We start from the raw sequence: 16,398 nt of genomic DNA on the forward strand, positions 1-16,398 counted from the left end.
CCTCTGCCTGTGTCTCTACCTCTCATGCTCTCTCTCTGTCTCTCTGTCTCTCATGAATAAATAAATAAAATCTTAAAAAAAATTCATGATGATATACATTAGTGTGGGCTATTTTTCATTGTAGTATTAGAAGCCAGTGTACTCTTTCAATCTAGAAGCTCATGCCTTTCAGTTTAGAAACTTCTCATAATATTTACTTGGAAATTTCCCTTGTTTCTAGAACTCATGTTATTTGGATATTGGACCCCCTTGGATTGATCCTCTGATTTCCTAGGAAAAATGTTTTATTTCTGATTTCTCTGTCTCTGTATTTTTTGTTTTTGTTTTTTAAAGGTTTTATTTATTCATGAGAGACAGAGAGGGGCAGAGACATAGGCAGAGGGAGAGAAGAAGGCTTATTGCAGGGAGCCACCACTGAGCAACCCAGGCATCCTTCTGTATTTTTTGTTTTATCTTCTGGGAAATTTCCTCAAGTTTATCTTCTAACATTGCTATTGAATTCCTAATTATTCCTATCATAATTTTAAGTGACAAGAGATTCTTCGTCTCCACTGACTATTCACTTTTAAGATAACTTTGTTCTTGTGTAACAGATACAATATCTTCTGTTGTCTTAGTGTATTAGATTTCTGAGGTTTTCTTCTTCCTATATTGTCTCATTTTTCTCTGAGTTCCTTATTTGAAATGTTTGATTTGGTCTTTGTCTTTCACATTAAAGATTTTTCTTCAAGGTTTAGATCCTTGGCTGTCCATTCATATTTAAAGACACATTAAAAAATTGATTAGGAAAAAAAAAGTTGATTAGGTCTATCAACTGATGAATGAAAAAATATGGCATAGCCTTACAATGGAATATTATTCAGCAATAAAAAAGGACACATGATACAACATGGATGAGTCTTGAAAACATTATGCTTAGTGAAAGAAGCCAGTTGCAAAAGAACACATCAGATTCTATTTTTGTGAAATGTTCAGAATATACCAATATATAGAGACAAGATAAGTTAATGGTTTCTTAGGGGCAGGAGAAGTAGAAGATGACTGTTAAAGCTATAAGGTTTCTTTTTGAGGTGATAGAAGTGTTTTAACATTGTGCTGATGGATTGCATAATTCTATAAGTTTACTAAAACTCCTGAATCTTGCACTATCTGTAAAAGACATGTTTGGAATGATTGGAGCCTTAAAAATAGAACCGTATATTACTGTATTTTGTCACCATTAAAGTTCTTGGCTGTGGTAATGGTGAGGTTATGTAGAAGAATGTCCTTGTTCTTTAGAAGCACATGCTGACGCATTTAGAGATGAAGTATCATAATAGCTAGAACTTAATTTTGAAATATGTTCAGGCAAAAAGAAAAAGTATGTGGTATCCATATTATAAAGAGATAAAGCAAATATTGACAATTATGGATGTGAGTTGGCATTATTATTCTTTTAACTTTTCTGTGGGTTTGAAAACTTTTAAAATAAAAAGTTGGGGAGGAGAAATTAATTGCTACCAAATTTGAAACCAAACTTGTAATCATTTTGTTCATTCTTTTTTTAAAAATTGTTTTAAGAGATTATTTATTTTCTTTCATAATTTTTATAGCCAACATGGGGGTCAAACTCATGACCCCTAGATCAAGGGTTGTATGCTTATTGGCCATGTCTATGTCTTCCCCTGTGAAATTTCTGTTTGTGTCTTTTGCCCATTTCAGGATTGGATTGTTTGCTTATTTGCTGTTGAGTTTAAGAAGTTCTTTATAGATCTTGGATACTAGCCCTTTATCTGATGTGTCATTTGCAAATATCTTCTCCCATTCTGTTGGTTGTCTTTTAGTTTTGTTGACTGTTTCTTTTGCTGTGCAGAAGCTTTTTATCTTAAGTCCCAACAATTCATTTTTTGCTTTTGTTTCCCTTGCCTTCATGGATGTATCTTGCAAGAAGTTGCTGTGGCCAAGTTCAAAAAGGCCTGTGTTCTCCTCTAGGATTTTGATGGATTCTTGTCTTACATTTAGATCTTTCATCCATTTGTCTTTGTGTATGGTGTAAGAGAATGGTCTAGTTTCATTCTTCTGCACGTGGCTGTCCAATTTTCCCCATACCACTTATTGAAGAGACTGTCCTTTTTCCAGTGGATAGTCTTTCCTGCTTTGTCAAATATTAGTTGACCATAGAGTTGAGGGCCCATTTCTGGGTTCTCTATTCTGTTCCATTGATCTATGTGTCTGTTTTTGTGCCAGTACCATACTGTCTTGGTGATCACAGCTTTGTAGTACAACTTGAAATCTGGCATTGTGATGCCCCCAGCTCTGGTTTTCTTTTTCAATATTCCCCTGGATGTTCGGGGTTTTTTCTGATTCCACTCAAATCTTAAGATGATTTGTTCCAACTCTCTGAAGAAAGTCCATGGCGTTTTGATAGGGATTGCATTAAATGTGTAAATTGCCCTGGGTAACATTGACATCTTCACAATATTAATTCTTCCAATCCATGAGCATGGAATATTTTTCCATCTCTTTGTGTCTTCCTCAATTTCTTTCAGAAGTGTTCTGTAGTTTTTAGGGTATAGATCCTTTACCTCTTTGGTTACGTTTATTCCTAGGTATCTTATGCTTTTGGGTGCAATTGTAAATGGGATTGACTCCTTAATTTCTCTTTCTTCAGTTTCATTGTTAGTGTATAGAAATGCCACTGATTTCTGGGCATTGATTTTGTATCCTGCCACGCTGCCAAATTGCTGTATGAGTTCTGGCAATCTTGGGGTGGAGTCTTTTGGGTTTTCTATGTACAGTGTCATGTCATCTGCAAAGAGGGAGAGTTTGACTTCTTCTTTGCCAATTTGAATGCCTTTTATTTCTTTTTGTTGTCTGATTGCGGAGGATAGGACTTCTAGTATTATGTTGAATAACAGTGGTGAGAGTGGACATCCTTGTCATGTTCCTGATCTTAGGAGAAATAGCCAGGGCTTTTGGACCAGTGAGCTTTATTATCAGTTCCTATAGATATAGTCACATGTCAGTAACTGAAACTCTTTTTTCTCAGGCTACTCAGTTTCTCCAGAGATGAATCATCTAGTCTTCTACCCAAGAGGTATAAGCCCCTCTGCGTATATTCCAGTTGTTGAGTAGGGAAAGGTATTGGTAGTTTCACCAATCCATTATGTAGACTTTCCCATAATCCCTTTCTCAGATGACACTTTGCCCCCACCCTCCGCCAGGCCTGGTATTACTAGACCCATATCCTCTGTTATCCATTATATCACTTAAACTTTACTCTTTGGGGGGTTGGAGGAGTTATTGCCCGCCCTGTGGTATAAAGGAGGAGATCTAGAGCTCTAAGTATTCCTTAGGGAGGCTTTCACTTTATTTTCTTGTTTTTTTTTTTTTTTAATTTTTTTTTTTTTTTATTTATGATAGTCACAGAGAGAGAGAGAGAGAGGCAGAGACACAGGCAGAGGGAGAAGCAGGCTCCATGCACCGGGAGCCCGACATGGGATTCGATCCCGGGTCTCCAGGATCGCGCCCTGGGCCAAAGGCAGGCGCCAAACCGCTGTGCCACCCAGGGATCCCTATTTTCTTGTTTTCACCCCTACTTGTACTCTAACTTTCCTTATGCTTTGCTATTCTCTGTGGCTCAAAGTAACTTGATTCTTGGATTTTTGATTTACCACCCCCATAGGCCTAGATTTTAGCCTTCTCTTGTTTGCCGAGTTGGTTACCACTTGTTCATCCTTCCAAAATGTTGTTATTGGAAAGATTTAGCTGCTATCTTCAGGTTAACATTATCCTATGAGAGAGTTTTGGGAGTCAGATTATCTGAATTTGTTTTCTGCAGCTATTTCTGACTTTCTGTGACTCTGAGTAAGTCACTTCTTTGTGCCTTGGTTCCTTTCTTTTTTCTTTTTCTTTTTTTTTTAACAGTTTTATTGAGATATTACTCACAATAAATTTCAGATATTTGAAGTATACAAATTAGGGTACCTCAGTGGTCTAGTAGTTAGAGCATAAGACTCTTGATCTCAGGGTCATGAGTTCAGGCCCCATGTTGGGCATGGAGCCTACTTAAAAAAATAATAAATAGGGACACCTGGGTGGCTCAGCAGGTGAGTGTCTGCCTTCAATTCAGGGCGTGATCCTGGTCCAGGGATTGAGTCCTGCATCAGGCTCCCTGCGAGGAGCCTGCTTCTCCCTCTGTCTACCTCTCTGCCTCTCTCTCTTTGTCTCTCATGAATAAATAAATAAAATCTTTAAAAAATAAAATAAAAAAATGTACAAATCCATGGATTTTAGTATTTTTATAGAGTTGTGCAACCATAACCACAATCTAATATTAGAACATTTTTATCACCCCAAAAAGAAACTCCATACTGATTAGCAGTCACTTCCCATCCAGCTCCTGCCCACAGCACCCTAACAGTAGGCAACCACTAATCTACCTTTTGTCTTTATAGATTTGTCTATTTTGGATATTTCATATAAATGGAATCATACAATATATGATCTTTTGTGATTGGCTGTTTCACATATTTTTATGGTTCATTCATGTGGCAACATTTATTGGTACTTCATTTCTTCGTATTGCAATGCAATATTCCATTGTATGGATATACTGCCTTTATCAATTGGTGGCGATTTGGATGGTCTTCATTTTTTCATTGTTATGAAAAATGCCACTGTGAATATTTGTGTATAAAATATTGTGTGGACATATGTCATATGTTTTTACTTAGCTTGGATATATACTTAGGACTGGGTCATAAATTTTATGTTTAACTATTTGAAGAACTGCCAGATTGTTTTTTGCTAAGTAGCTGCACCATTTTATATGCTCACCAACAATGTATGAAGGTTCCAATTTCCCACATCCTCACCAATGCTTGTTTATTGTCTGTCTTCTTGATTAGAGCCATCCTAGTAGGTATGAAGTTGTATTTCATTATGATGCTGAACATCTTGTCAAGTGCTTATTTGCTACTTGTATATTTTCTTTGGAGAGATATCTATTCAAATCCTTTGCTCATATTTAAACTGTTTGTCTTTATATTCAATTTTAAGAGTTCTTAATATATTTTGGAGACTAGTCTCTTATTAGATATATAATGTTTAAAAAAAAAGATATATACTGTGTAAATAGTTCTTCCCATTCTTGGGGTGGTCTTTTCACTTACTGGAGGCCATCATTTGAAACAAAAAAGGTTTTATATTGAAGAGATCCAATTATCTGTTTTTTTTTGTCTTGTCACTTATCATTTTGGTGTTGTATTCAAGAAATCATTGCCTACCCCAAGGTAATGAACATTTACTCCTGTTTTCTTCTACAGGTCTTAGGTTTTAGCTCTTAAATTTAGGTTTATGATCCATTTTGAGTTAATTTTTGTATATGATGCAAGGTAGGGATCCAACTTTATTCTTTACATGTGGTCATCCAGTTGTCTCAACACCATTTGTTGAAAGTGCCTTGGTTTCCTTATCATTTGTAAGTAGTTTGTTAAAAAATACTTTAAACTCTTCATATTCAAGCACATTCTTCCTGTGGGAGACAACCTGCTGATAGATGTGTAGATTGTTGAGTCTAGATGGAAAATTTTATCCAAACCTGTTTTATTCTAAAAGCATAAAAAATCCTTCCTAATAGTTTATTTACCAGGCTGGGTTATTAAACGTGAATTAAGAGAATTTTAAAGTCTTTACTCCCTTTATTGGGAAAAGCTATTAATGATAGTTTTGGCTACTTTTATTTATGACCAGCTTTCCTGTCACCAGTTGCTTGGGAGAATGATTTATCATTATTAAATAAATAAATTCCAGAGATGAGCTCTTGTGACTTTTGATTTGAGGCCCATGCTTGAAACCTATTTGTTTTGTTTTGTTTTGTTTTTTGAAACCTATTTGTTTTCCATATCTTATTAATAGGTATGGCAGGTTGTTTCTGATTGACAGTCATGCAGTCTTCTCAATAAATCTTGCTTTCAGGTGTTCTAAATGATGACCTAGTTGAAGTTCATGTACTAGTTGTCAGACTTGTGACTCACCCAAATTTGAGAAAAATCTGTCCATCAGGTTTGGTAACAGATAGAAAAAAATATACTGATTTTTTTTTAAAGATATTATTTATTTATTCATGAGAGACATGGAGAGGGAGAGGCAGAGACACAGGCAGAGGGAGAAGCAGGCTCCATGCAGGGAGCCCAATGTGGGACTTGATCCCAGATCTCCAGGATCAGGCCCTGGGCTGAAGGCAGCACTAAACTGCTGAGCCACCCAGGCGTCCCAAATTCACTTATTTCTAAAGTTTAGGATTTTTGAGCATTCAGAATAAGTCATTATTTTAGCTATTTTCATTAAAAATAGAAAAGAAATGGGGCAGCCCGGGTGGCTCAGTGGTTTAGCGCCGCTTTCAGCCCAGGGCGTGATCCTGGAGACCCAGGGTCTTGTCCCACATCAGGCTCCCTGCACGGAGCCTTCTTCTCCCTCTGCCTATGTCTCTGTCTCTGTGTGTGTGTGTGTGTGTGTGTGTCTCATGAATAAATAAATAAAAATAAAATTTTTTTTAAAATAGAGAAGAAACATGAAGATTCATTATAATATTCAGTTTACTTTCGTATAATGTGAATTATCTCATCATAAAAGGTTTTTTGAGAAGGACATGGTGCTTAGGGTACTGCACATCTTGAATTAGGATCCTAAGGGTTGTCTGCATCTTTGTGATTGACTTGGAAATTGCTCTCTCTGGTTTGCCTTCCAGATTCCACTGATCTCTGACTTTTCTCTTCAGGTGATTTATGCTGCCAGGGATGCCCAGATTTCAGTGGCTCTCTTTCTCCATCTTCTTGGATACCCTTTCTCTAGGAATTCAACTCTAGATGGATACAATGACCATATTGGCTGGAGAAAAGTCTTGGAGAAATGCCAAGATATGGTAGACATCCCATTCCGAAGCAAAGGAATCAGCCGACTGAGGGAAGAGTTTAATGGGGAAGCTGCAGAAGCTCAGCAGAAACCAAGAAATAAGAAGTCTAAGATGGATGGAACGATGCTAGGCAACCACCAAGGGAGAGACCCCAGAAGGCATAAAAGAAAGCCCCTGGGGGTGGGCTATTCAGCCAGGTAACTGAGTTCTCTGGCAGAGAGAGACTCAGGGCCCAGCCTCCAGCAAAAGGGTGCTCATCTTGAATCTGGGGAGAAAGTTGTGTGATAGGGTAGCAGAGATGCTCCAGGAGTTAATATTTTTTTCCAGGGGTTAATTTTATTTTTCCTTTCCTTCAAGAACATTTAGTGCTATCCTTTGATCTGTTTGTGTATTTTCCTCCTTTCCTCCTTCTTTTACTTTTTAATCTTTAGAATTGAGTGGAAATAAGGAGAGCTTAACCTAGTTTTGTCACTGATCCTGATATGACCCAGGCCCTAACTTCTCCAGTTATAAATGAGGGTACAATTATTACCCCTTGTTTGCTCAGGATAGCTGTTAAAATTAATAACATGAATTGCCTCATACATTTCAGGAGAAATGCATCATCTGATTTCCTGTTCATTTGGTATTTGATTATTTAGAAAGACATCCAGCTCTAAGCCAGTATCATTCTCTAACCAGTGAGAGTTTTTTCACACAACTTATGCCTGTGTTGCAGAAAGATGACTAATAAGTAGTTTGGAGTGGAAGTTTGGTCCCTGTAGCAGGGTGCCTTTAGGAATTAGATGATTAAATTGAAGTAAGTATTGCGTATGAGCCAGAAATAAACCCATGTGGCCCTCATTACTTTAGCTTGAAGTTCTCTAATTTTAATTTACTTTGTTTAACCCAATGATTACTCTAGAGCAGTTTTCTTGGTGCTGTGCTCCTATTCACTTTCACAACAGAGCTGTGTATATACTACCCAACTCACTCCTTGTTACATATATATAAACTACCTAAATGAATTCATTTTTAGTTCCTAGCCTCATACAGATGGAGGAACAAACATCTTTTTTTGCTTTATTTTTTTTTTCCATCAATGTAATGTTTGAGCCGAGGGTTGAGAATAGCTGGAGTCACTCAGACAACGTGGGAAAGCAACTGATACCTTGACCCATAGTTAGCTTCTAGTTTTAGATTAATCTCTCCTTTTCCTGCAGAAAATCACCCCTCTATGACAACTGCTTCCTCCATGCTCCTGATGGACAGCCCCTCTGCACTTGTGACCGAAGGAAAGCTCAGTGGTACCTGGACAAAGGCATTGGAGGTGTGAGACTCCCCTGTCCTGTTCCATCTACATTTAGCTGCATGTGGGCACAGGCAGGGGAGAGAGCCAAGGGGTAGAGAGGGATAGAAGAAGGCAGAGAGACCCTGAGACTAGTGGGACATGGCTATTCAAAATCCAGAAATCTGGGTCTCTGCCAGGACACCCAGGGAACATTTCAGGTAGGGCTTCTTTCCTGAGGGAGCGGTGGGTAAACACTGATCTTTAATCTTTTCTCTAAGAGCTGGTGAGTGAGGAGCCTTTTGTGGTCAAGCTACAGTTTGAACCTGCAGGAAGACCCGAATCTCCAGGAGACTATTACTTGATGGTTAAGGAGAACCTGTGCGTAGTCTGTGGCAAGAAGGACTCATACATTCGGTGAGTGTGGAGTTGGGCCACACAGATTCTCTGCCTCTGATGGAAACTGCCTTAGTAGCTACATGTGGAGCCCTCAGGGGCCTTGGTTGAATCTGCCCACTTCGGCTGAGACACTTGTCCCCACGGGTCATCCCAGTTTTCCTGAGAACTTCTGCCCTCTGTGTGGTCCTGCTATAGTGCCCCCCACCTATCCTGAGCCCCATTCTTGGTTTCAAGAAGGCAACACCCTTCTCAGTAACAGTTTGCTATAAGGAGAGTGGTTCCCCTTTGCTCATGAATGACTATTCATTCAGAAGTGACCTATTCCCTTCAGAAGCTGCCTTTCTCTGTACATCCTTATAATCCTCCCTGGAGTGGCTCACAGCTTTCTGAGCCTTGATACTGTTCGTGGAGTACATGCATACCTAGGCATACCTCAGAGAGACTGCAGGTCTGATTCCAGACTACCATAATAAAGCAAATACCGCAATAAAGTGAGTGTGTCGGGGCACCTGGCTGACTTGGTGGAGCATGGGACTCTTGATCTTGGAGTTGTAAGCTCGAAGCCCTTGTTAGATGTAGAGATTGCTTAAGTATAAAATCTTTAGGGATGCCTGGGTGGCTCAGTTTGTTCAGTGGCCAACTCTTGATTTCAGCTTAGGACATGATCTAGGCATTGTGAGATTAAGCTGGATTGGGCATCATGCTAGCCATGGATCCTTCTTTCTTTTTTTTCTTTTTTTTTTAGCATGGAGCCTTCTTTTTTTTTTTAATTTTTATTTATTTATGATAGTCACAGAGAGAGAGAGAGAGAGAGAGAGAGGCAGAGACACAGGCAGAGGGAGAAGCAGGCTCCATGCACCGGGAGCCCGACGTGGGATTTGATCCTGGGTCTCCAGGATCGTGCCCTGGGCCAAAGGCAGGCGCTAAACCGCTGCACCACCCAGGGATCCCAGCATGGAGCCTTCTTACGATTCTCTTTCTCCTTCTCCCTCTACTCACCCCCACACACACTCTATCTCTTTCTTTGTAAATAAATAAATACATAAATACATAAATAAAATCTTTTATAAAAAGTGATTCAAATGAATTATTTGTGTTTCCCAGTGAATATAATAATGCTTATGCTATACTGTACACTGTTGTGCTATAATGTTATATCTAAAAAACAATGTCTTTAATTTAAAAATATTACTGGGGTACCTGGGTGGCTCAGTTAAGTGACTGACTCTTGATTTTGGCTCAGGTCATGATCTCAGGGTTGTGAGATCCAGCTTGAGCTTCTCTCTCCCTCTCCCTCTGCCCCTTACCCCCTGCTCACTCTCTCTAAAAAACAAAAAGCAAAAACAAAAACAAACCTTTATTGCTAGGGCACTTGGCTGGCTCAGTCAGTAGAACATGTGTCTCTCTCTTTTTTTTAATTTATTTATGATAGTCACACAGAGAGAGAGAGAGAGAGAGAGGCAGAGACACAGGCAGAGGGAGAAGCAGGCTCCATGTACCGGGAGCCCGACGTGGGACTCGATCCCGGATCTCCAGGATTGCGCCCGGGCCAAAGGCAGGCGCCAAACCGCTGCGCCACCCAGGGATCCCAGAACATGTGACTCTTGATCTTGGGGTCCTGAGTTCGAGCTCCATGCTGGGTGTAGAGATTACTTTAAAAATAAATGAATAGGGATCCCTGGGTGGCGCAGCGGTTTGGTGCCTGCCTTTGGCCCAGGGCGCGATCCTGGAGACCTGGGATCAAATCCCACATCAGGCTCCTGGTGCATGGAGCCTGCTTCTCCCTCTGCCTATGTCTCTGCCTCTCTCTCTCTCTCTCTGTGACTATCATAAATAAATAAAAAAAATTAAAAAAAAAAGATTTTATAAAAAAAAAATAATAAATGAATAAATAAATAAAAATACTCTATTGCTAAAAAATGCTAACCATCATCCGAGCTTTCAGTGAGTCATAATCTTTTGCTGGGGAGGGTATTTCCATGATGTTGATGGCTGCTGACTGATCAGGGTGGTGGCTGTGGCAGTTTCTTAAAATAGGACAAACAACGAAGTTTGCTGCATCAATTAACTCTTCCTTCATGAAGAATTTCTCTATAGCACATGATGCTGATTGATAGCATTTTACCCACAGCAGAAATTCTTCCAAAATGGAATTAGTCCTCTCAGATTTTACCACTGCCTCGTCAACCAAGTTTTTTATGTAATATTTTAAATCCTTTGTTGTCATTTCAGCAATCTTCCCAGCATCCTCACCCAGGAGTAGATCCCATCTCAAGAAACCTCTGCTCATTCACAAGAAGCAACTCCTCATCCTTCTAAGTTTTATCATGAGATCAGACAATTGCAGTAACTCAGTCCCATCTTCATGCTCCACTTCTAATTCCAGTTCTCTTGCCGTTTCCACCACATCTGCAGTTACATCCTCCACTGAAGTCTCAAACCCCTCAAAGTCATCCATGAGGGGTGGAATCACCTTTTTCCAGACTCTTGTTAATTAATGTTGGTATTTTGACCTCTTCCCATGAATCATGAATGTTCTTAATGGCATGTAGAATGGTGAATCCTTTCTAGAAGGATTTCTTTTTAAGATTTATTTATTTATTGATGAGACACACAGAGAGAGGCACAGACACAGGCAGAGGAAGAAGCAGTCTCCATGCAGAGAGCCTGATGTGGGACTCAATCCCGGGTCTCCAGGATCACACCCTGGACTGAAGGCAGTGCTAAACCACTGAACCACCCGGGCTGCCCTCCAGAAGGTTTTCAATTAACTTTGCCCAGATCTGTTAGAGGAATCTCTGTCTATGGTAGCTAGAGCCTTATGAAATATAGCTTGAATAATAAGACTTAAAATTCAAAATTACTCCTTGACCCACGGGGTGCAGAATGGATGTCGTGTTAGCCGCCCTGAAAGCAACAAAATCTCTTTGTACATCTCGGTCAGAGGCCTTGGGTGACCAGATACACTATAAATGAGCAGTAATATTTTTTTATTTGTTTGTTTGTTTATTTAAAGATTTTATTTATTTATTCATGAGAGACACAGAGAGAGGCAGAGACATAGGCAGAGGGAGAAGCAGGCTCCCTGCAGGGAGCCCGATGCAGGACTCGATCCCAGAACCCCGGGATCACAACCTGAGCTGAAGGCAGATACTCAACCACTGAGCCACCCAGGTGCCCCTTTATTTTATTTTTAAAAGATTTTATTTATATATTAGAGAGAGCACAGAGCATGAAGTGAGGGGACAGGCATAGGAAGAGGGGGAAGCAGACTCCCCACTGAGCAAGGAGCCCGATGTGGGGCTCAATCCCAGGACCCCGAGTTCATGACCTGAGCTGAAGGCAGACAGTTAACCAACCAAGCCTCCCAGGTGCCCTGAGCAGTAATATTTTAAAAGGATTCATTTTTTTCCTGAGCAGTAGTTTCAACAGTGGGCTTACAATATTTAGTAAATCCTGTTGTAAACAGATATGCTGTCATCCAGGCTTTGTCATTTTCATTTATAGAGCCCAGGCAGAGTAGATGTAGCATAATTCTGAAGGGCTGTGGGATTTTTGGAATGGTCCATGAGCTTTGGCTTCAGCTTAAGGTCAGCAACTGCGTTAGTCCCAAACGAAGAGAGTCAGCTTGGATTTTAAAGTTTGAAGCCAAGCATTGACTTGTCCTCTTTAGCTATGAAAATCCTAGATGGCATCTTTTTCGGATAGAAGGCTGTTTCATTCACAGTGAAAATCTGTTAAGTGTAGCCACCTTCATTAATGATCTTAGCTAGATCTTCAGGATAACTCACTGCAACTTCTACTTCAGAACTTGGGGCTTCATCTTGCACTTTGATGTTATGTTATGTAGACAGCTTCTTTCCTTTTTTTTTTTTTTTTAAAGATTTTATTTATTTATTCATAGACACAGAGGGAGAGAGGCAGAGACACAGAGAGAGGGAGAAGCAGGCTCCACACAGGGAGCCCAACGTGGGACTTGATCCCGGGTCTCCAGGATCACACCCCAGGCTGCAGGCGGCGCTAAACCGCTGTGCCACCAGGGCCGCCCGACAGCTTCTTTCCTTAAACCTCATGAACCAACCCCTTGCTAGCTTCAGACTTTTCTTCTGCACCTTCCTCACCTGTCTCAGCCTTACAGAATTGAAAAGAGTTAGGACCTTGCTCTGGATTAGGCTTTGGCTTATAACCCTATGGCTGTTTTGATCTTCTGTCCATACCACTGACCTTTTTCCAGATCAGCAGTGAGGCTGTTTTATTTACATAGCATTCATGTGTTCACTAGAGCAGCACTTTTAATTTCTTTCAAGAACTTCTGTGCATTTACAACTTGGCTAACTGGAGCAGAAGGCCTAGCTTTTGGCCTGTCTTGGCATTCCACATGTCTTCCTCACTAAGAGTAATCATTTTTAGCTTTTGATTTAAAGGGGGAGACATGCCACTCTTCCTTTCACTTGAACAAATAGCGGTCACTATATGGTTATTAATTGGCCTGATGTCAATATCGTTGCATCTCAAGGAATAGGGAGGGAGGCCCCAGGAGAGGGGAATGATAAGGCAGTCAGAAAACACACATTTCTCTACTGAGTTCACTTTCTTAGTGGATATGGTTTATGGCCTCCCAAAACAATTACTATAGTGACACCTATGATAGTGATCACAAATCAGCATAACAAATATTATAATAATAAAAGTTTCGAATGTTGTGAGAAGTACCAAAATGTGACACCAAGATGCAAAGTGAACAAATGCTGTTGGAAAAAAAAATGGGGCCACTAGCCTTGCTTGATGCAGGGTTGCCACAAACTTTCAATTTGTAAAAAATGCATTATCTACAAAATACAGTAAAATGAGGTATGCCTGTATTTGGATGTCCTGAAGGCACTGTACTCCCCGGCTTCATTGGAGTAACTCACTTTCCTACTCTCCTCTTACAAAGTGAGACAAATAATTGTTGCTGCCAAGAGATTTTCCGAGAGCTCTGTTCTCCTTAGAAAATAATGATGGGTCTTGATGATGGGACGCCTGGGTGGCTCAGCGGTTGAGCATCTGCCTTCGGCTCAGGGTGTGATCCCAGTATGCGGGATCGAGTTCTGCATCAGGCTCTCTGTGAGGAGCCTGCTTCTCCCTCTGCCTGTGTCTCTGCCTCTCTTTCTGTGTCTCTCATGAGTAAATAAATCTTTAAAACAAAACAAAATAACGATGGGTCTTGGTGAGGCACAGAAATAGTCTGAGTAAGGAGTTCCTCAGATTGAGGAAATCGGCTTTTTTTAACTCACCAGGCTTCCAAAATTTCAGGAGTAGAGGTTTTTTTTTTTTTTTTTTTTTTTTTTTTAAAAGTTACCTTTTTAAGTATGCTGTTTCACCTCAATTCCTTTTTTTTTTTTTATTTATTTATGATAGTCACACAGAGAGAGAGAGAGAGAGAGAGAGAGAGGCAGAGACATAGGCAGAAGGGGAAGCAGGCTCCATGCACCGGGAGCCCGACGTGGGATTCGATCCCGGGTCTCCAGGATCGCGCCCTGGGCCAAAGGCAGGCGCCAAACCGCTGCGCCACCCAGGGATCCCTCAGGAGTAGAGGTTACCTGCTACATGCTTTGAGAGAGTTATTTTCCAGACTTAAAAGTTCTTAGAATTTTTTTCATTTCTCTGATACTTTTCCTTCTGGGAGTATAGTGTTTGCAAAGGTTGATAGCCTCTCCCTGCCCTTGGCCTTCCACTGACTCTTGCTAGCAGGTGGTATGAACTTGCTCCTAGGAGAGAGGAAACTAAGGCACAGCTAGGTAGGTAAGCTGAGAGTGGAAGAGGCAGTATTGCCTTTATGTAATTTCTGCTGGATTGTGGTGTCCAAGACTTCTCAATCCTGTCTAGGCCGAGACGAGAATCCCAGTAGCCTGCCTGCTAGTTCCACCTGTGTTCTGTGTCACATGCTAATGAGCACTGCCTTCTGGTTGGGCTTGGCAGGAAGAATGTGATTCCACATGAGTACCGGAAGCACTTCCCCATTGAGATGAAGGACCACAACTCCCATGATGTGCTGCTGCTCTGTACCTCCTGCCACGCCATCTCTAACTACTATGACAACCACCTGAAGCAGCAGCTGGCCAGGGAGTTCCAGGCCCCCATCGGCTCTGAGGAGGGTCTGCGCCTGCTGGAAGATCCTGAGCGCCGGCAGGTACGGTCTGGGGCCAGGGCCCTGCTCAACGCAGAGAGCCTGCCTGCTCATCGGAAGGAGGAGCTGCTGCAAGCACTCAGAGAATTTTACAACACAGATACAGTCACAGATGAGATGCTTCAAGAGGCTGCCAGCCTGGAGACAAGGTACAGTGTTCAGTTCTGGTCTGAGAAGGGATTGAGGAATAACCTGGTGATGTTAACCCTGACTACTTAGTGATAGTGCTTGCCGGGCAGGTGTGGTGCCTAGCCTCCTATTATCCCATGGAGCGTCTAAAGGCTTACACTACCGTGGGGCTGGGATAGAAGAATCTGTTTGGGAATTGCCTTTCCATAGGAGACTTGCCTTCTATCCTAGACCCTTTAGGGTCATATATGCCTAGTCATTTTCATGGTTAGCAGGTGAGTTCAAATGCAGTGTAGTCGTGCCTTAGAGATTTTATACAGAAGTAAATCCTAAAGTCAACACGGGAAATAAAAATAATACTCAAAAAATACCCTCAAATCTCTGAAGTTGCCCATGAGTATGATGTATGTGGTTTTGTGTCTCTTACCTTATCCAGATATGTGGGACCCAAGACCAGTGGACTCATGTTCACTGTCTAACCTGTACTCAGGGTCCTGGCCCACCGAATGGAATACTGGCTATAGGGGACACCTGGGTGGCTCAGCAGTTGAGCATCTGCCTTTGGCTTAGGGCGTGATCCCAGATGCCCGGGATTGAGTCCCACGTCGGGCTCCCTGCATGGAGCCTGCTTCTCCCTCTGCCTGTGTCTCTGCCTCTCTCTCTCTCTTTCTCTCTCTCTCTCTCTCTTGTTCTCTCTCTCTCTCTCTCTCTCATAAATAAATAAAATCATAGGGGAAAAAAAAGGAATACTGGCTAGAATTGCTCTTACCATTCAAATAACTTTTCTCCTTTTTCCCTCATTCTTGCTTTTTCTCCTTCCTCATCAGTACAGAGTTGAACTCATGACTCAATTCAGTGTTCCTAAATGAGAAACCTATGGTCCTGAGAAATGACGGAGGTGAAAGGGACTCTGGCCACCTGCTACAGTTTTACTTCCCATTGTCACTTTTCCAATACAGGACTGAAATAATTGCACTGATAAGCTCATAAAACTGTGAGAGCGATGCTGGTTGCCTATATAGTTTTGTCACCAAAAAATCTTAAAGATAGCAGCAAACATTTATCAAACAAATATTTATTGATATTCTTATCTATTTAACCAAACTAATCAACTTTCTATCAATTGCCTTAATTGGTTCTTATAACAACCCTATGAAATGGGATTTTGATTTTTTTACTGGTAACTGCTAGCATTATATCTTGCATTTTTTAAATCTTTCAAAGTTAAAAAAATATTACTAGTGAGTTTTATAACCATTTTATGAGGTTGTAGAATAGATGTTATTTTCTAAGTTTTATGTTAGCTACCCCAAGGCTAAAGTTAAGTGACTTGCCAAGGTCCCATGAGAAATTAATGAGACTGGTTCCTTTAATTAGTTTCTCTATGTTTTTGCTAAAACCACTGAACTTGCCCTTTCAGCCACAGACTTTTCTAACAAATCACCTTGCTGACTGGTACAGAAGGATGCTGGACTAGGATGTCTGGGGCCGAGAAGAACAACTGTTTGGGGGAAGATAGGCAAGTTAGTGAGCTAAGCA

At 40.8% G+C, this 16,398-nt stretch overlaps 1 protein-coding gene across 2 annotated transcripts in view; it reads left to right on the forward strand.

Moving 5' to 3' along the window:
- Positions 1-16,398, forward strand: part of EXD2 (exonuclease 3'-5' domain containing 2) — a 63,298-nt gene that overhangs the window by 34,165 nt on the left and 12,735 nt on the right. For both annotated transcript variants that reach the window (XM_077909764.1, XM_077909765.1), the window contains 4 exons: positions 6,761-7,092; positions 8,098-8,204; positions 8,444-8,579; positions 14,523-14,879. In XM_077909764.1, the coding sequence (XP_077765890.1) occupies positions 6,761-7,092; positions 8,098-8,204; positions 8,444-8,579; positions 14,523-14,879 (932 nt within the window). The remainder of the gene's footprint in view (positions 1-6,760; positions 7,093-8,097; positions 8,205-8,443; positions 8,580-14,522; positions 14,880-16,398) is intronic.

The sequence above is a fragment of the Canis aureus genome, chromosome 9 (genome assembly GCF_053574225.1).
Source record: "Canis aureus isolate CA01 chromosome 9, VMU_Caureus_v.1.0, whole genome shotgun sequence".
In the NCBI taxonomy this organism is placed as follows: Eukaryota; Metazoa; Chordata; class Mammalia; order Carnivora; family Canidae; genus Canis; species Canis aureus.